This window comes from Phycodurus eques, chromosome 3 (genome assembly GCF_024500275.1).
Source record: "Phycodurus eques isolate BA_2022a chromosome 3, UOR_Pequ_1.1, whole genome shotgun sequence".
In the NCBI taxonomy this organism is placed as follows: domain Eukaryota; kingdom Metazoa; phylum Chordata; class Actinopteri; order Syngnathiformes; family Syngnathidae; genus Phycodurus; species Phycodurus eques.
Genome location: NC_084527.1, coordinates 1,864,024 through 1,884,616, shown reverse-complemented (window position 1 = coordinate 1,884,616; position 20,593 = coordinate 1,864,024). Strand labels below are relative to the sequence as shown.

The window sequence follows — 20,593 nt, the reverse complement described above, 5'->3', positions numbered from 1 at the left end:
AATGACATGCGCGAACGCATCGTTGTTGCACTGACGACCTGACGCGAGTGTTCGTTCGTGTTGTTTTTCCAGTCCAACTTGCTGCCACCGCCGTCGGCTTTTCCGACGCGTTTCGGGGGGCTGCAACCGATAACCCGCCCGACGGTCGGACTTTCGCAGACTATTTGAGGCACCTGATGCCACAGTGGGCTGCAAGCTGCAGTTTTGCAATTCATCGGCTGCAAAGGGAGCAGCTGGAGTTCTCATCCGGACTGGATGAACGCTTGCATGGCCGCCGTTTGATGTGTGCTCATCGGACTATATAAATCTTTTTTTTGGTTTTGTGTGCGTGTGCATTTTTATTTATTCTTTTTTTTTTTTTCCTTTCCTGCGGGCAACTTTAGGAAGCTTCGCGCACGCAAAAGACAAAGAGATGCTTTGAGGAGACGCCATTCAACACATTTCGTTCCTTACCTTCTTGATGCTTCTTCAGCGGGATTTTTACAGACATCCAATCCAATCCATTTTCTTGAACGAACATGATTGAAACGTGCGCCCGGTTTCCCTTTCTTCATCTTCGAGTCAAAGAGGACGACACGCAGCCCGACAACAAAGGCACCTCTTCTAAGTTGATTTTAGACCGTTTTGTTTAACATTTGTTTGTAACCGGAAGGAGTTTGCGTCGTGTTGTCTTTTCCTCTTTGAAAAGAGGATTCAGCAATTCCACTTTTGGACTTTGAATGAAGACATTTTGCCTCCTTTTGATTTCGGGGTGACTTCCCCTCATATCACTCCAAGAAACATGTTGCATATCCTTCTGCTTCTGTCTGTGGTGTCACTTTTCAGAGGTAAGAACATTTTCAAGCTTTTTTTTTTTTTTTTTTTTTAAATTCTTTTCTCCCCCCAATTGTCTTTTGCTACGCTTTGACATCTAAAATTTGCTTAAGAAACGAGGAATAAATGGGAGTGAATGTGACATTTGATCTTTGCACCCCCCCCCCCCCCCAAATGTAATGTGATGCAACATCAAATCACAGCAGATTGGCACCAGTCTGCCCCCCCCCCACCCCAAAAAAAGCTCCGGAACTAGTATACATAACATCCATCTCCTGAATATTTCAATCTGACTGCGCTTCTCATGTTAGCGTTAAAGGCTTATTAGTGCAAGATGCAATGACTTTTGGGCGGAAAACGTTACAGAGACTTCCAGGTTGGGAGACCTTCAACTGAAATGAAGTCAATGAATGAGGGGGGGAAAAAAAAAAAAAAAAAAAAAAAAAAAAGAATATTCATGTTGGGGTTTGTCCCAGTCCAGCTCTTGCTGACTTTGCAAATGCCAGTTTCATGACCACCGATCAATCGGTTTCAGACAGGCCGGAACCGGAAGCGGATCCGAGGCCAAATGAAGTCCTGTCGTCCCGCATTTAAACATAACGTATGCATTGTTCAACATTGCGATTATTTTTACATGTTAACAACTTTCAGTTTTTGTATTTTTTATTGTTTTCTGCCTGAACGAGTCTCTGATTCGCATGTGCAAACGCTTGAACACTTATTCACCTTACCAGCCAAAAACAAAGTTCCGCTTTATTACCTTCAGATTTCCATCTGATCAGCGCTAAAGAGCCTCGGCGCATCTAACATGTCCGATGTCTGCATCCACCTCGAGAATATTTCCGTCGTCACGGTTGAAGACTTTGATTTGACGGCCGCGGTACGACGCGTTGATTAATGACGTTCGCCGTAGTCCGAGGCCTCCTCAGTAACCGCGAAGTATGATCCTAATTGGCGTGTTGTGCCCGAAAGCTGCGCGGCACCACTTCCCACGAGATGCTGATGACAATTGAGAACGTTGTCCCGGGCGCTCGAGCATCAAATCCATGCACGGAAAATCGAAAAATGCATCAAGCAGCAATTCGGGAGTGCGATCGTCCGTCTGGTTTTGTCGTTCAACTTTGACCCTTTGTTTTGGAAAAACGTTGCGGTGAATGTGAAAACGTTGCACAGTCGAACGGGACTTGTCCTTTTCCGTTTTTGAAAACACTGGAAGATTTAAAAAACAACAAAAAAACAACAACATATATATATATTTTTTGAAATCATTCATCTCTTCTATTTAATAAAATGAGGTTCTAGTGAGACTTGGTGGCATTCCTCAGAGGAATATCCAATCTCGTGTCACTTCGTCTTATCCATAAGCTTAACCAGATCCGGAAGGGGATCAAGAAAGCATATCCGTCATTCGACATCCGTAAGTACTCAGTGCACATCTGGACGCGGCTTATCCTTTAGGATTTTCCAGAAGACACCAGCGGTTTATGGAGCCGCAGGGTTCTCTCCATGCAAGGTTTTTATCCCCGGTTGCCACCTAAGCGGGCTTGTACCTCTTCCGTGGAACTACCCCGGCCTCCGTTGAGAAAACAACATATGACAAATGATGAAGTAGTTGATGTAAAATTATGTTTGATTTGATTTTTTTTGACAAAACAGTTGAACAAAATGCTAACAGAAGACACTTCTTAACAACACACAAATCAGTTTTCACTGGTCATCTTTACTGCATCCATCAGATGGGAAACGTACCAGCTAGTTGCCTTATCAAGATGTTTAAGGTTGTCATCTCGCGTTCTACCCGCGTCGAGCGTTTTTTGTTCTCGGCAAGATTGTCTTGCAGGGTGTTTTATGCACTTCAGTATGTGGCACCAGAGACTTGTGAAGGGAGGCCATGAGATGTTGCATTCAGTTTGGCAGCCCAGGGGTGTTGTTTGCAGTGAATCCTCATTCAGAGAGAAAAGAATGGCAATGGTGCTGTAAAGATGTTTGGGCTGCAGTGTGCCGTGGGATTTAGAAGAAGCCTTTAGTTGTCACGCAAACGTGCAATAAGGCAGGAAGTCAGAGTGATGGGGATGCGCGGGTGTCTTGCTCGAGGGCACCGCAGCGGTCGTCGCCGTCTCAAGAGTGACAATACGGCTCAATGATGTCTGGAACTTGGATTTGCCGAAGCCAGCGATTGTGGACGAGCCACCGCCACCCGCGCACGTGAAATGTCCAACTGCACGCGTCGCCTTAATGATTTTGAGTGGGTGGACACTTAGCGCGAGCTCGTGTACTGTCATTATCCTTCAAGCGGGAGTGGGAAGCCGACATTGTTGCTTTGCATTCACGGAGACCAGTGAAGTTGTTTTTTCTTCTGTCGATTCATACGTCATCATTTCAAAGTCCATTGGCCCAATGGTAATTGGGTCATTATTACAGCCGTGACTTCCAATCCAATTGAATCACATTTCAAAGGGGGAGGAAATTAGGGAAATAATCGTGTGTGTTGTGGTTATTAACGTATGTCATATGTTTTTTTTTTTTTTTTTAATTTTTTTTTAATAGAGGAGTGAGGGTGATTGAAATTATGGCGTGCGCACACTCATCAGGGACTAGTTGTGTCTTAAGAGAAACCCTCCCGATAAATCTGCGCACGAGGTCACAGCCCGATTCGACTTGGCACGGGAGAGGAAAAGGCAGCCGACTGCTCACGGACCGTGCTGGAAAAAAAAAAATTACAAATCATCTTGCAAGAACATTGTAATTCTCAACAGACTAACATTTGATTGAAAGTCTGCGTATGGTTGCATTTGCTTTTACTGCCCAACATTTTCACATTTCCAGGATGCCACAAACCGCCACACGGACACGTGAATAGATTTTGAGCACTGCACTCTAGCGTGCTGCATTTATTTTCTTTATTGAATGAATTAGCCAATTACAAGCGTTATGGCTGATGCAGTACCCCACCTTTGCACCCCAGCGTGTGCACGCTAACCTGAACTAACTTTATTTCATCGGAACTGTATTGATTGGGTGCTGCAGTGTCTGTCCCGACTTGACAAATCTTCCAAGAGGGAGCATTTCCTCTGGCTCCACCCTACTTACTCCCTCTTTAGCCTTGTGTCGTTTGCACAACGTATGACCAACCATGTGAACTATATCGCACTCCATATATTAGGTTCCTTTACAGTTCTGGCGCAAACTCTTTTTTAACTTGAAGAGGCTTTTGTCCAATAGGTGCCGGGATGCGTACCCTTCTGTCCGAGTGCCATCCTTCATCAAGGTCCAATGATCTCATCAACAAACGAACCATAACTAACGGCTGGATCTGCAAAAGCCAACCTTTATGGTGCGCACGCATACACAAGACAAAAACAATTCTAAATATCGGATGTGGCACATAATTTGTTGAGAAACTAAGCAAACAGGTGGCATTACTTTAAAGTGTTAACTCCGCTTCATTTCGATTATCATTTGCATTTGCCCGATGCTACTAATAATGCTGAAAAAAGACAAACATTTTATTATAAAATTATTTGGTTCCTCTTTTTTTGTCTTGTTTACTGCATGCGCATTTGGTAATAAAAGTCACTTCTTAACGGCGTTAAGTTATAATGCACTGGGGATCCTGTAGATTGCACACTATGCTTATTGTCAGATTGCAGCATTTTTTCATGCAGTCATTTTTGTTTGAAATCTTTTTATTTTTTTATTTTTATTTATTTATTATTATTATTTTTTTTTAATCCTACCTAGCTAGAGAGCAAACCAAATACAACAAATCAAACGAGACCAAAAAGTAAGTTTTTGTTATTTACAACAAAAGTAAATTGTTGTCAGGCATGACAACACAAAACATAAGCTGCATTTATATTCCTACTCAAACAAAAGGAATGCACTCAGTTATTTCCCCTCACAGGCTGTTAGGAGAACAGAAATACAAGAAATATAGTAGTATAGTAACAAACAAAATATCAGACACAACCCTCCTGCCTGATACAACGCAGTTTTATACCATTAAAAATAATAACCACAATAATAAACATTGTTGACTGTGGCACAAAGTCGGCGGCTGCGAGCCCCAGCTCACCCGCGACCCTAATAAGGATACACAGTATAGAAAATGGATGGATGGATGGATGATGTGGTTATATTGTGCAAGGGTCACAATGTTGTGGTGTCATTTTCCCTCCTTGCAGCAAAAAAAAAAAAAAAAAAAAAGAAAAAAAAAATGCATCTTCTCCTCTAATTCACTACAGAGTCTGCACTTGAGTGATGCCAGACATCTGGCTGGACAAAACGCTTGCGAGTTTCACCATCTGAGAGAAGCGAGCACTTGGATGTGTGCAGGGCTGTCGCGGTCTATCAGAGGCACGAGAGCCAATGAAGTGACAAGTACATATTGTCAAGGCCTATTGATTTCTTTGCGGCGTGGCTGCTAGCTTGTCGAGAGCATGTTAAAACATTGTTTGTGGGCCTCTTTGTTATTCAAAAGGCTGCGCTAATGCAGCAGAATTTGGATTTGAAATTTTGGATTTGAAAAATACAGTGTGCTTTATTATATCTAACCATCTATCCATTTTTGTTGTTTTCCTTTTTTTTTTTTTTTTAAATTTATTTTAATAGTTAAAGAAACAAACAAAACAAAAAAAACTTGCCCATACTTTCGTCTGAAGATGAATCAATTGACCTCAACGACAATGTCAACACAATAACAAGGTTATTCTGGATAAATTGAATCAGTCATGCTCATTAGCATAGCATACACAGGAAGTTAGCGATCCCGTTTTCCGCGTTTGGTCACGTCGCGTTCTGCATACTGTGGATTAACCGGTTAACTCTCTTGGATGTAAACAAGTTGTCAATCAAGAAGTCTATAAATATAATATAATATAAATATAACATCTTGCTTGATCAATTAACCTTCTATGTTGATTTTCATCACCTAAAATATGAACGCATTTGGATTGGTGTAATTGGAACGCAAGTGTATTGTATGCACGTGTCCCGAATTAGCCTCGAGACGATAACCAGTGCGACGGTAATGCCCACCTCGGACTGTCGTCGCTGCAAGTTAGCCTGGCAGGAGTGGCTCGAATTTAATGAGCTGCCTTTTCACACTGTCACACAGTCCGCGTGAATGTATTTATTGGCACGTGCAACAGCAAAATAAAGAAATAAACACAAATTAAAAAAATCTAAATTCATCCATCCACCCATTATCTGAGCCGCTTCTCCTCACGCGGGTCGCGGGGGCGCCGGAGCCAATCCCAGCTATCATCGGGCAGGAGGCGGGGTACACCCTGAACTGGTTGCCAGCCAATCGCATGGCACATACAAACAAACAACCATTCGCAACTCACATTCACACCTACGGGCAATTTAGAGTCTTCAATCAACCTACCACGCATGTATTTTTTTTGTGGGGTGGGAGGAAAGCGGAGTGCCCGGAGAAAAGCCACGCAGGCACGGGGAGAACATGCAAACTCCGCACAGGCGGGGCCGGGGATTGGACGCCCAAAATAACGTTTGTTCAGATTTGCCTGTATCTGTTTTTCTATTGATTATTTCTGTTGTGATAATACTGATAATGTTGCTAATTGTTGGTTTCATGTCTACGTGGCAATCATTCAAAGCACCCGCCCCCACGCATCCAATGGCATCGCTCCGATGTCATCCTGATGCTGCTCGAAACTTCGGTAAGCGGGCAGGGGGTGCTCACAACTTTCTTTCTAGAGGTCATATTTGTGTCGGAGATGAGGGGGCACTTTGATGTGCTGTGATTGTTACATTATTGTTTTTTATTATCATTTTGTTTTCATTGATGAAATATTTTCTTTGGCTCATGGACTGCATCGCAATTTTAGAGGGAATTTCTCGTGCACTGCATTGGTCGCATGCCGTGTTCAGCTCCATTGAACTTTTCATTTTTGGCATTCGAGCTTCCCAGAGACTCTCAGGCTGAAGCACACGGAGTTGACGATGAGCGGCACTTGGATTCAGATTCATAGATCACAGATAGATTCGTTATTGTCAGCGTTTGAAGCATGACTCGGTGGCACTTTGGCGCTCAGTGGTGCCATCCAGGCCAGCGGGGGGGTTGCGTTGGCAGGCCGCGCATCTGGTCACCGCTTGTTCCGACCCAATATCGTCTCATGCCGATCCCCTCCCGCTATCCCCGGAGGCTTTAATAACGCTCACAAATTGGATAGTCGCAACAAGCCGAACGGAAGCGACACACAGAGAAATAAAGATTGGTGACTTAAGATGAAAAAAAGGAGGAAGCGTAATGAGATAAACCACGGTTTTATACACTTTGAAGACAAGTTATCAAATGAAATATAGGTGATGAGTTGAATTTTAGTGGGCCACAGCAGGCAGGTTCAGGTTACCTCGGCATCCATTAAAAGCTCAACATTTGCTCCTGTAGAGACGCCTAATAACACATAGCGTACATATAGCGTGTCTTGCACACAAGGCCCTAGATTGAATATCTCCTGTCAGCCTTAAACACTGCCGGAGCAGATCTTTTGGCAATAATAAAGCAGAGCTTGACGTGGTTTTCTCAGAGGACATGCGGACTGTTCCCAAGCACGAGATACAGAAAGTGCGAGTGAAGCAAGCTAAAAGTGATTCTTTGGCCCGGCGAGCTGCTCGTGATTCGTATTGGCCTCTCTCTTCATGCGGGTTCTGCTCATTCGCAGAGAAGGCAGAATCGTGGAGTGGAGGACTTGTAATCGTTAGCCACTGTGGCAACTTCTGAAATTCAGACTGGTGTAATCTACTCGTGCTCCATAATTGCACATTTTATTTAGTAAGGCTAATTTAGCCTGGAAGAGTGAAGGAACTGAAGCGTTTTTGCCAGCTTAGACTGTCCACATGCTCGACTTCTTTAACAAATGATATTTTCTACAGGCTTTCTGGGATTAACACAAGCATGATGTATATTGCTTTGACAGAGGGGCAACAGTGCTAAGTAGGCATGGATCTTTTTAGCAATAACCATGCCAAGGACAGAGAGCAGAGAAAAGGATAAAGGACATATAAAATTGCTAAGCTTGTCAGTTGCTGTACTTATCGAGTCTTTTCGCAGATGGGAGCAAGTGGGGTTTATTTAAAAACTTCTTAATCTGACCTGTCGGGAAGCCTGGAAATATGCTCTATGCAGACATGCCGGCAATTCCAGAAATATCTAAACTGAGTTTATGACTCTTGAGATGAGGGGAAACTTGGTATGGGTCAGATACCAGGTAACTTGACGGTGAGCGGAACTCTTTAAAAGCCAATTTTCTTTCACCGATGCGGAGTTTGAGTATGTATCAGCAACAGATTACTCGAAAATAGCTTGCCCTCACCTCATCATAGTACGTCCTCCCTGAATGTGTCACGCTGCACACAAATGACTGATGTCCGCCAGAATGAACGCATTAGTTGACATCAGAGTAGAAATGTAAGACAAAAGTAGGATCCACAAACACTGATCTGTTACTCATAACCTGGTCAGTCACAAAACGCAAGATAACTACAGTAATATTTAAAGGTCATGTCTATCTCTGGAGAAATGAGTTTGGCTTTTTAAAAATAAACCCTCGAAACCTTTTTGATTGCAATCTCTCAAACACATGACTGGATTAGATTGTAAACTCAACTCCAATTGAAATAGTTCATCGTCGACAGTGAACACTGGATTGACCTCGCCCTAATACAGTTTCAGAAACAGATTGAAAAGAACGTACTTTTTTTTACTGCGTAGATGATTCCGTACATCAGTTTAAACAATTTAGGAGTTATTTGGATGTGTCGCCACTTTTCCAAGATCTCGCATTTGAACTCTCAGATGACAGGAAATTGGTGAAGACCTTAAGCTTGTTTTCATGTTGTTTGCGTGTTTTCTCCAGGTACTGCGGCTTCTTCACACATTTCATAAACATGTTTCTTAGGGTAGTTGTCTAAACTGACAATAGACGCCCTACTGGCAACCACTCCATGCCGTGAAGTCATCTTGGATTGGCTCCACTTAGCTGCGACCCTAATGAGGACCAGCGGTATCGGGGGGGGGGGGAAAGATAAATGGATGTTCATGGACACCCTACGAACCACTGAGGCGCTATTGTGCTGGAAACTGATGGAACAGCAGCATCACTGTTGATGTTTTACAGCGCCGTGGGCTGAGAGGACAAGAATTTTAGACGAGTCAAAGCGATTCCTTTAAATCCAAGAACACTTTCCCAACTGTGAAGCAGGGCGGTGGTAGCGTCACGCTTTTGGGCTGTTTTGCGCCACGTGGCACTTTTGCACGGCACAAAGTTGACTGAACAATGAAAAACGAGGATTGCCAAAATTAAAATTCCTTGAGTAATTGACGGTCCCCTAAAAGTGACTATAACTGCCTCATTAAACCATAAATATACCACAAACTATGATCCCAAAACAAAAAATAGCATTTGGGACGCTTGCGTACATCCTCAAATATTGCTGTGCCCTTGAAAATACAGTACAGTAAAACAGTACAGTTGTACAATAGCTGCGATTGGCTGGCGACCAGTTCAGGGTGTACCCCGCCTCTCGCCCGAAGATAGCTGGGATAGGCTCCAGCACGCCCGCGACCCGTGTGAGGATAAGCGGAACGGAAGATGAATGAATGAATGAATGAGTTCTACAACAGTTCAGTGTGTGTTTTTCTGCAAATAACTGGACATAACCGACTTGAGTTCCTGCCAATATCCAGCAACTTCGCACAGCCACTGAAGACGAGTGGAGCAACATTCCACAGGCCACGATCAAGTTGTGTTCCACTGCATGAGGCAAATGGTGGTCACACCAGATACTGGCTGTTTTTCCGACCTCCCAGACCCCCACAACAAAGAGAAACTGCTCATTTCAGAGTGGCCTTTTACTGTGCAATAATCCTGCCGACCAATCAGCATCTTGATATATGCCACATCTGGGAGGTGGGATGGATTCTCGACAAAGGAGAAATGCTCACTAACCCAGATTTAGACAGCTTTGTGAAGAATATTTGAGGAAAACGGCCTTTTGTGTCTGGAGAAAAAGTTTTAGATCTTTGAGTCCAGCTCGTGAAAAATGGCAGCGAAAACAAGTGTTGCATTTCTATTTTTGTTTGGTGTAAATTACATTCATGATGGCAACTACAAAATGATTTATTAACTCGAGATACATCTTCAGAAGTTCATTTTGATAAATACTTCAGATTTTCTTTATTTACTGCAGCAATGATATCCACTTGCTTGTCAGTCTTTAAATTGATGTATGTCATTTAATTGCTTGCTCAGCCAAATGTTTATGCGCTCGTTGCTGTATCACACAATACACTGTTAGCTTCTCGCACAGTGAAGAGTACTTTAATATACGTTCATTTACAGTCTGGGCCACCAGATTCGTTTGCTGCCATGAGTTTACAGATTATTAGTGTAGTGAAATTCAATAAAATAACGATAGTAACAAGGAAGACATGGAGGATGCTACATTTTCCAAATGCCATCGCAGTAATTAAAAAAAAAAAGAAAAAAGAAAAAGAGATGGGCATCTTCCTGTGCAAACTGTAGGCATACAGTTTTTGGCAGTGCAGTTTGTGCAACTGCATTTTCTTAGCACAATTTCCAATCCTCTGTCTAATTTATAAAGCAGCTGTGTCAAAGCTATACAGAGAGACATATTTTACACCGGGAACTACTTTAACCTGGGATGAATGACTCCACTGGCACAATAAAATGACGATAAGGGATAAACGATAACATGCTGTCACGCCGTAATATTGACTGTTTCCCCAAAGCAAAGAAATGATGGAGTGTGCGCAATATTGGGAGACGTAGCTCAGAAGGCTGGCAGTTTGTGCTTGTCAGAGAGAAAACAAGATTACGGCACAGCACATGGACTTGAACTGTTTCTCCTCCAAAATTTATATTCCAAATGGTATATCTTCTTCAGCTGTGGATTTGCATATAATAGAGCAATGAGTGATGGTCTGGCGGAGAGTAGTTTTCAAAGAAAACCTCCGAGCCTGAAGTGTCGTATCTCCACGATAAGAGTAAGTTAGGTGCATTAGCCACGAGGGATAATTGAACACGGGTAGCTCTCACCCCCGTGTCTTATTTGCACATCAAGAGATTCACTAGGACGCATCAGAGTATTGATAACGCATCTTGTTTTTCAACCTCACGTTAGTTTTTTCCTGGAAAAATCGTGTTGTAGTAGCTTTAGGCCTGCTGAGAATTAACTCGGAGGGAGGGTTTCGATTCTTCCTGCAGAGTAGCATGAAATGATCATCATCATCATCATCATCATCATCATCATCCATCCCCCCAACACATTAAAAAGCTTTTCTTTTCCGGAGATTCCTACGAACGAATGAAGCTGGATAGTAAGCCGTCAATCACAGAATGAAAGTTCCTCTTGGCAGCTGGACTGGAAGAAAGTGAAACTCGTTGTGTCCCGCAGTGCGGGCTGGAGATGTTTTTATTTGCCACCGTTGTGTGAAACCTCCCCACTTTTCTCTCCGATTTCATCTCAATAAGAAGCACTTCTCTCTCTTTGCTTTACTATCTTTGGATCTTTCATCAGTAGGAATAGAATACTGATTTTGGAAGTTAGCATCTGCTGTCAAAGGCTTTGCTGTGACATTATTCTGTGCAAACAACAAATAGACAATACAAAATAACACGATCACAGAGATTGTGGAAGGTTTACACAAGAATTCCATGACAGAGCAGCTTTGATGAAAGACCTTAATAACCAAAAGAAAGTTTTTTTTCCATATCCTCAGATTTGTCGAAATGTGTTAAAGGGGCACGGTGCGACTGGCTAGCACTTCCGCCTCACAGTTCACAGGTCGCGGGTTCGAATCCAGGCGCCGGCCTTGCTCCGTGGAGCTTGCACGTTCTTGTGCTCCCGAGGGGTTTCTCCAGGTATTCTGGTTCCCCCCCCCCACCCCACATTCCAAAAACATGCACGTTAGGTTAATTGAAGACTAAATCGTCCGTAGGTGTGAATGAGAGTCTAAATGATTGTCTGTCTATATGTGCCCCATGTTGCCATTGCCAGAAGTTTGTTGTCTGCATCAGCAGTTCTGATTGGGCACAGTTTCAACAAAATTGCCCCTCACGGTGCTGAACTATTGAGGTGATTCTTACAGACCATTACAAAATGACACCAAAATAATGTTGATCTTTACGTGACATACTGACCTAAAGTGATGTGCCCCTCCCCTATAAACCTATTTATTTAGTACTTGTCGAATATTCTTGAACCTAACCGAGTGGGATTTGTGTCCGCGTGCTTTCGTATCGCAGCTCGCTCGATGTTAAAGTTCACTCACAAAGAGGCCAGATGACGTCTTGCAAACGCCACTCGTCATCGTGATGATCCAAAGAACGTCAACGACCGCGCCAGGGGACGTAGAGATGAATTCCCGGGCACACTTTAGGTTTTAGAGTCTGATCTATCTGCAGGAACACGGATGGGTACACAGATATTTGCTTGTCTCGAGCACGCAGGCCGAATACATTCAGCACCTTTGGCCCACAGCCATGTGCACAGGATGGCTCAAAGGATGCGTTGTTCGCAGGACGCTCTGGGCTCTGCCGTCCGCTGTTGCGATCACGCCGTTCCAGACATATCACAGCACCTGGAGAAAAGCCTTAATGCCACGGACAGTGATGCAATTTCCCGGTTCCTCTTTTTTCCTCCAGCTCCCTCCAAATAGGCCAGTGGCTCCGCGTTGCAGTATTTACCCGTCTTTGGTCGATGCGCTTTAATCCCCGAGATGACGCTTTCTCTCATGAACTCAAAATAGCTCTTCCTCCTCCCATGAGAAGGCAAAGACCCATTACTCTTTATTAGCTCTTAGAATCTTAAATGTGGCCATCCATTAGGGGAAAGGCAACAAACATCCCCTCTAGTTTCCTTCGTAGCCTGCCAAGACCCACGCGCCAGGCGCACACACAGCTGAACGTTAATCAGGGGCAATAAGTGCACATTTAATTGTGCTCCTGTCAGAGATTAGGAAGCACGTTCTCCTTTCAAAACTCCTCATTGTGGTGTTACCTTCCCCCTCGATACCTTGTACTCATCAGCCAGGCGGACTCCACAGACTTCTATTGGCCTGAACGATTCTTTTTCAATGGAGGCTGGCAAGGAGTAATACCATACTGTGTCGTGTATTGATTTTTTCCCACTCCTCTTTTCTTGAATTTCTCAGCTACTCAAAAGCATAAATCATGCCCAAATGATACCTGAAGGAAATACTGTATTTATTATTCTTGACGCACGGTCAGAAATTCAATAGCCCTTATTAATTGAACACGGTGCGAAATATGATGCAGGTGATTCAATGGGACGAGAGAACTTTCCCTCATCAGTCATGTTTAAGACTGTCGACTTTGGCTGTCATGACAAATGGAGTGTAATTGTTTGTTCAGTAAATTACATTTAGACAATCTAGGAACTTTGATGATCATTGAAAAGTGAAGAAAATTCAGTAATGGTAGAAACATGTGTGCTGTTTTCTCGATACACCTTAAAGTGATCACATTTACAAAACTTTCCGAGCCTTTCCTCTTGGAAGTCTTGACATGTTTGATGGAGCGGAAACTGACCAGCCAGCCCACGCGGACAGCAGTTCCACTGCGTCCACCGATATTCTTTTCCAAGTGGGAAGGAGGAACATGGCCCTTCTTTCCCTGGCGTCCTCTATAGTTGGATGTTGACTTACTTTGCTTTTTGCTCCACTGGTCCCGTTTCAGCTCTACATATCGCCATGTAGTTCCCAAGAGCTGGCCTAAGTAAGTCTACCTGATGCTTCAGGGTCTGACGTGAAACCCTTTTGAGTGGTGGCCCTACGAGCCTCTCAGAATCGTTACTGGCCCTGTGTATTCATGATATAATATGCAAGGTTTCAATGATTAACCATACATACACATAGACTGATTCATAACTCTTTCAAACGAATCGGGTTTTCGAAAAGCCCCTCTTTGAATAGGTTCGAGTGACAAATAATTGAGCTTTGTTTTTTTTTTTTTTATTATTTCACTTTTGAAATTTATTTTGGCACTATCTGTATTCCAATATACAATAAAGTAGTAAGTTTTATTCACAGACTGACACAGTACAAGAAATATCAGGTTTAGTGATATTGTTAGCATGTTAGTCAAGTAGATGTACAAGTCAGGCCCAAAAAAAGAAAGAAAGATGCATAGTGAAATTATAACATGGGATCTTGCATGGATAATTTTACTTGCTGCAGCATCCACGACAGTGGAAGTCATTAGCATAAAAAAAAAATTATCCATGCAAGATCCCATGTTATAATTTCACTATGCATCTTTCTTTCTTTTTTTTATTTTACTTGCTGCAGCATCCACGACAGTGGAAGTCATTAGCATAAAAAAAAAAATAAAAAAATAAAAATCGAGGGTGTAATCCTATTGTGGTTGAAGATCAAGGATTGTTAACCTGATATGCGCCCCCAAAAAACGTGCACAGCGTGGTAAAATGGCTCGACTGAAGTGAGAAGTGGCTAAAAGCGTCAAACACATTTGGGATGTAGAGAAAGAATGTAGGGCTGGGAGAGATATGGCCTCAAATTCATATCACGGTATTAACTGAATCCCTTCACGTTATTGGTATATATCGCAAAACAATTTTATACTGGGAGTATTTCTGAATGTGTTTTATGGTCCTTTAGCAAATCTAGAACATTTATTATGCAGACGTCAAAAGTCAAAATCAAAGCAGCACTCTACTGTGCAAACAAACAAATAACATTGCTGAAATAACTATTTAACAGACTACATAATATAATTGTATTTAACCTTATAGGCCCCGCCTCTCGGCAGACGTATGCGGACCGTGCGCCCCCATTTGTTTCTGAAATTTGTACCGGCTGGGTCGGGCCCGCCTCTGTGAGGTACGTAGTGGTCCGACACAGTGACGTACGTAGTTAGTGGCCACCGGGCCATCGGGCTACCGTTAATGTCGAAGCTTGGTAGCTCCCGCTCATCTGAGACCTCAAACCTTTTTGCTGGCTTCATGCATTTTCCTTTCCAATGGCTGAGGTTGAAGCACTTTGGCTGGCGTCAGGATTCTCTCCGACAACTAGTCGCGGTTTGTTTTGTCCCAAGCAGGACCCGAAGAGTGACCCTCCGGTTCTGAAGTCCTATCGGATGAGCGACTGCGGCCCGCAGTGGACAATTTTTTAGAATTAGACCTGATCTTGGTATGATAAAATGTCAGCTCAAAAATCAATTCATTTGGCTCACATAGGATGAATCACTTCAATTTCTAACAGCGTCTAGCCCATAATATGGGGAACTTGGAAGTCTTTTGAACCGCTCCAAGGCAATCTGTGGAGCGGTGCTGTGCACAGACAAGTAACTGCTAAATTGTTTGCGCTTATGTATGGAATATACAATGTTCTCATGACGCACGCACCACCAAACTTTAGCGAGGCAATCCTTTTCAATGTGGTCAGAAAATGTGCTTTTATAAAAACTGTAGCGTGGGGGAGGGAGTCCTTTCATATTAACAAAGAGAATGGAATGATCAGATGCTAACATTTGATTTTTTTTTTCTGGCTCAGCATTACGCAAGTTATTATTTTACAATTAAATTCCATAAGAGGTTGATTTAATTATGCATGTGTGGATTACAATTTGTATGCTGAATAAGATATTTTCTCTTTTGTCTCGATTTCTATTCTCCTATATTGCTATTATTTCACCCCTTCTTTTTTAAGCAAAATGACTAGCAAATGCGATATAATTAATAACCGTTTCCCCAACTATTGCCATTAATATTACACTTTGAATTTATTGCCTTCAAAATTATCATACTGAGTTTCTCTTAGATTAGATTATTATTAAATTATATATATGCACATATAAAATATGTATTATTTTTCACCCTTTGTAGCACTTTTTGGATAAATTGTTGAACAGCGATAGCATGAAAGTATCATTATAGTTACAAGATAACAACAACACATAGATATTGTGTTTGCAAAGTGCTCTGTTGTTGAGATTTCTATTTTTCAGTTGCCGTCCCAAACCACCGACGGACCTACTATATTCGTTTGAGGTCATTGGATATTTTCGATGACTATTATTTTCTCGTAGCGGCAGCGGTCTCCCTGTCATTTTCCGGGTCTTTTCCGAAACAAGGTTTGCTTATGCTGATATGAGGTGAAACGGCTTCCAATCGCTCTGTGACTTGTGTACTACATGCTGTGCTATACACAGAAATGACTGCATTTATACCTCCATTTAGGGTCCTGAATTGATGTTTTTGTGTGTGTGTAAAAATGAAGGATGAATAACAAGGTTTAGCGCAGACCTGACCACTTTGTGTTTATTGATTTCAAATGGTGCCAAATATAGTACAGCAATGCCATTCTAACTTATTATACAATTGAATTGATTGCGCTTTTTCTTATTATGCATGTAGAACGCAATAGGTAGGCTCAGCAGTTTGACCAAAGTAGTACATTCTTGAATAAGCTCCACACACATTTCTTCAAAAACCCCTCTATTTACGACTGTGCTGAAATTTGAAGTAGTTTGGAGGGTGATTCATCTTGTCTGGATCATTTTTCCCCCCGTGCCGGTGTCATTATTATCAGTGTATTATCACAGTGGCCCTGCAGAACTTGGAAAAAAAAAAAAAAAAAAAGGTCCGCCCCTCGCAGAATTTCATTACTGTTGCGGTAATGATTTTTTTGATCACATGCTGAAAAGTGGAGATTGTGGTTACCGTAGATTTAATGCTTTCAAAAGGTAATTGGATTTGATTTTGATTTAAAAATAAAACCTCACTGTGATTAGCGGTTGCTGCACAATGCTCCAGATATTAATGTTCCATAATAGACCTCAGGTAGGCACATCATTCCTACACGCTGAAAGCCAATACCTGCTGTTTTGTTTACTTAACGTGTGCGCACACAAGGAGATATCTGCTGTGAAGACAATCAATTGCAGCAAAGGTCGTGAGGTCTCGATTCCAGGGGCCTTTTGCTTTGCTTTGACTTGACTTGAAGGCTGAGACATAAGTGTAGCGATGTTGTTACCCTGGGACTCTTTGTTCCTGTCCGGGTTTGCACTCGCTGCACATTTGTTAGCGATGTTCCGTAACGCCTACAACGATGCTTCTAGTTTACAAACACCTCCAACCTGCTGCTTGTTTGTCACTCTGTTGCGCCAATTTCATTTTCCCACAAAGGCAGTCTGGATCTGAAGCAATGAAGTGATGCTGCAAGTCGGAACATCACTGCATTTGGGTTTAAGGTCAATGGCTGCATTTTGTCACAGCATACGATTACAGCAGTGATCAGTGGAAATACATCACGTGGTAGATGATGAGGTTGCGCTGCAAGAGTATAATCGCGGAGCAAATTGGACAATATCTAAATCAATTTGACCTTTTCTGATGTACCATGTACAGCTCCTCAACCAGGAGGTCGTGGCATCATCTGTTTCAACCGCAGAAAATATTGGACTTTTCTTTTCATGAATAAGTCAATATATAACTTGGATTGACCTTTCGTGTCAATAGAGATTTATTTTTTTTGTTCTTTAAACGTTTTTCAGGAAAGTAAATAATTGTTTTGGTGTTGAACACAAATACGTACACTTTCTATGTACATTCTTTCTATGTATTACTTTAAGGATTAAACACGGCTGTAGCACATTGGAAAGACTTTTTAGAAGCCTCTCTCTGTTCAAGGCGGCGCAGGAGTAACTGAAAATCTGCGCGGCTGATGCAGTCGGCGCTCTTTCGGTTCGGGTACTTTCTGGATATGTCCCATGTCCGGTAGTCACCAAACTCAAAAGGGTTTGAAATCAATGCAGTAAAAATACATCGTTTCAATGTTGTCCAAGAATGGTTCAACTTTACATGAAGAGATTATGTTGCATATACTTGCTGCAATTTAGTACATCCAAATACCTGCTACATCTCCATCTGCAACATGCCGTCGCTCATAGCGAGCTTAGCACAGCTTCGACTCAACTTCTCTCTTCTTTCCTGCAGTGGCCGACAGCCGAGCGGTAGAGGGATTGCAAAGATATACTTCGATCCCCACATACCTTCCCGTCACCTACCAGCTGCTCAACACTGACTTGGCATTCTTCCTAAAGGAAAGCAATCAAGACTTCATGAGGAACTCTAGCCTGATGTCGCGCACTGAGTCTTTCTTCATCTACCAGGCCAGGAGTTTGCCCTCAGTCAACTCCAGCTATGGGCCCCTCTCTGTGGAGCAGACAATCCCCTTAGAACTTCTCCAGAGTCCGGGCGCCTTTCCTGCCTCTTCACTTTTTACGGTGAATTGGAAGGTTCAGACATTTATCATGAATACCAAGATTCAGCTGGCCAAGCCCAAAGTTCAGGTTCTATTTTACATTGCAGGCAGGGACTGGGATGACTACAGTGCCATCAACAAGCTTCCCTGTGTGCACATGTTTGCCTTTCACGAGACCCAAGAGGTGCACGGCAGCTGCCAGCTGCAGGGGGGTCTGGGGCTTTGCGTGGCCGAGCTGGAGCCTTTGGCCAGCTGGTTCAGCCCCCCGAGTGTGGTGCCGGGACGCCAGAGGAACCTGGAAGTATCTGAGGGCACCCCAGTGGAGCTCTACTACATCCTGCAATCCACAGAGGGAGGCGAGTGCCATTCCGAGGAGGCCAAGAAGGAAAACTTCCTCCGCTCGAGCCAGGAAGGGCTTTTGGCTTCCTATACTTCCACGCCTCTAAGAAGGATCGGCGGTGTGAGACTCTACCAGAATCCCAGTCCACTCCAACTGGCTGAACACAGACTGGATCATAACTTCATGGTTTTGGTGCCCGCCACACCAGTGAGCCAGAGAGAAACTGTCTCAGCCTATGTCACCGTGTCAGCCTCTTCTTCTGTGGAGATGTTCACTCTCAGGTAAGGATGAACCTTTTTGGGATTATGAAGTAGCTTACGTCCTCATTCTTCCAATTGTATGACACATGCGTGTGTTTCATTTACGTGTGTTGTACGTCACAAATGATTAGCCAAGCTGATGACGCTTTCGTTTTCTCAGCGGGTGTTTTTTTTTTTTTTTCTTAGCTCAGCTCAGCTCATGAATGGTGCCTGCAAAGAAAGGTTATTATTATTCTACCCTCATGAAATAATGAATGTGGGTCACAAGGAAGCCGCCTGACAAAATTAAGTACAAAAACAAATAACAGAACTGTCTGATTGGCTGTGTGGCCATTCAGAAGACAAGCAAGAAATTCATTTATTCATGATGTAAATGTATTGTAATAGATCAAACATATAATCTTTACATAGTTACACTAAATATCTTTTTAGACTTGTAGTCAGTTTTTATTGCATCTCTAAATATTAGCATAAATTGCTTCAATCGTTTTTGATTGTGGGGATCAAAACTGACTATAATATTTGTAAATGCCTTTTTTTTTTCTTTTTTTTTTTAAGACAGTTTGCGCTCATTAGATTGTGCCAGTGTACTTTATGTGCAAGCATGCAAGTTTAGTTGTCAATGTTTCCTCTGCAACTCGCACATAACCTAAGTGGTGGTGTTGCTTCTTATCGTTTCAATTAAATGCTAACTCCGTAGCGAAATAGAAGGTTGCCGGGTTACGGCCTGGATACGGATTCATGGGGGTAATTGCAGTGCACAGCGAAGTCAGAATTATCCGGATAATTAACGTGATGGAAATGAGGATGTCATTAATTAAAATATATGTCCATTAGTGTAATGACTGAAGCTGATTTTGATCACACTCGTTTAGAACATTTATAACCCAGGGGAGACAATGCTGTGAGGGGTCAAGCCAATTTGTTACTCCACATACAGATAAACAAGCTGAGGCTTTTTGCTTTGGTTGGTAAAGTAAAAAGCAGACTTTCAATACGTTTTGAGGCGGAAGCTGTGTATTCTCATTTTGTGTTGCCAAGGAAGATTTCTTGACTTAAAAAGAGGAAACATTGCTTTTGGCTGAGAATTTAAGGAGGTGAAAACACAAAAACATCTAAACTGAGAGAGTTTGATTTGCAAGATACTAAGTTGCCAGACTTCGTTTGGTTCATGTAATTACCAACTTTTTCTTTTTAAATCATGTCTCTTGCACCGGACTATCGCAATATGAGTCATTCGAACTGCTCTCAGTGCTCGAGGACTCTGCATCTTTTTGCACAATTGTTTTTTGTCAATGTCTTTATGTCTCCAAAGTGTTCTGTAAATTGACTGTACTGATTGTACTAGAGCGGCTCCAACTACCGGAGACAAATTCCTTGTGTGTTTTGGACATACTTGGCAAATAAAGATGATTCTGATTCTGATAAAACCTTTCCTTTTTCAAAAAGGTTAACTGTAAGAGGATGTGAATGATTTATTCCACGAGTCAAATGAGCAGACTGGCCACAGAGGGAATCCCTGTGGTGTTTTTATTGGGCAGCATACAACCTAGCGGGCGGGCACAGGTTGGCCATCTGAGAGTGACAGATATGAAAAGGCCTGTGTGGGCTAAGGTGATAAGGCTGTCCTTGTATACGTGTTCGTTTGAAAATGTAATCACCAGAGCGTGGAGACTTTAAACTCCGCATTCACGACATCATTATCGCCTGTGTACTACACAGCTCTGTGACAGCCATTGTTAGGCGGGCAGCTCTGGATTGCTGGAGCCAATCAGTCAGACCTTCAGCTCCTCTCAAAATCTTCCTTTGATCAGAAGTTCGACACGTTTTTCAACAGATCAAAAGGCCAAAACCTTCTTGTTTCCCATTAGTATGCTTCAATAAATC

General features: G+C 42.7%; 1 protein-coding gene across 1 annotated transcript in view; it reads left to right on the top strand.

Moving 5' to 3' along the window:
- The first annotated feature begins 458 nt into the window (after positions 1 to 458).
- The window catches only part of si:dkeyp-14d3.1 (transmembrane protein 132C), a 127,936-nt gene continuing 107,801 nt past the window's right edge, over positions 459 to 20,593 (top strand). Inside the window, exons 1-2 of the mRNA XM_061671368.1 lie at positions 459 to 827; positions 17,839 to 18,727. Coding sequence (XP_061527352.1) covers positions 782 to 827; positions 17,839 to 18,727 — 935 coding nt within the window. The 5' untranslated portion in view covers positions 459 to 781. The remainder of the gene's footprint in view (positions 828 to 17,838; positions 18,728 to 20,593) is intronic.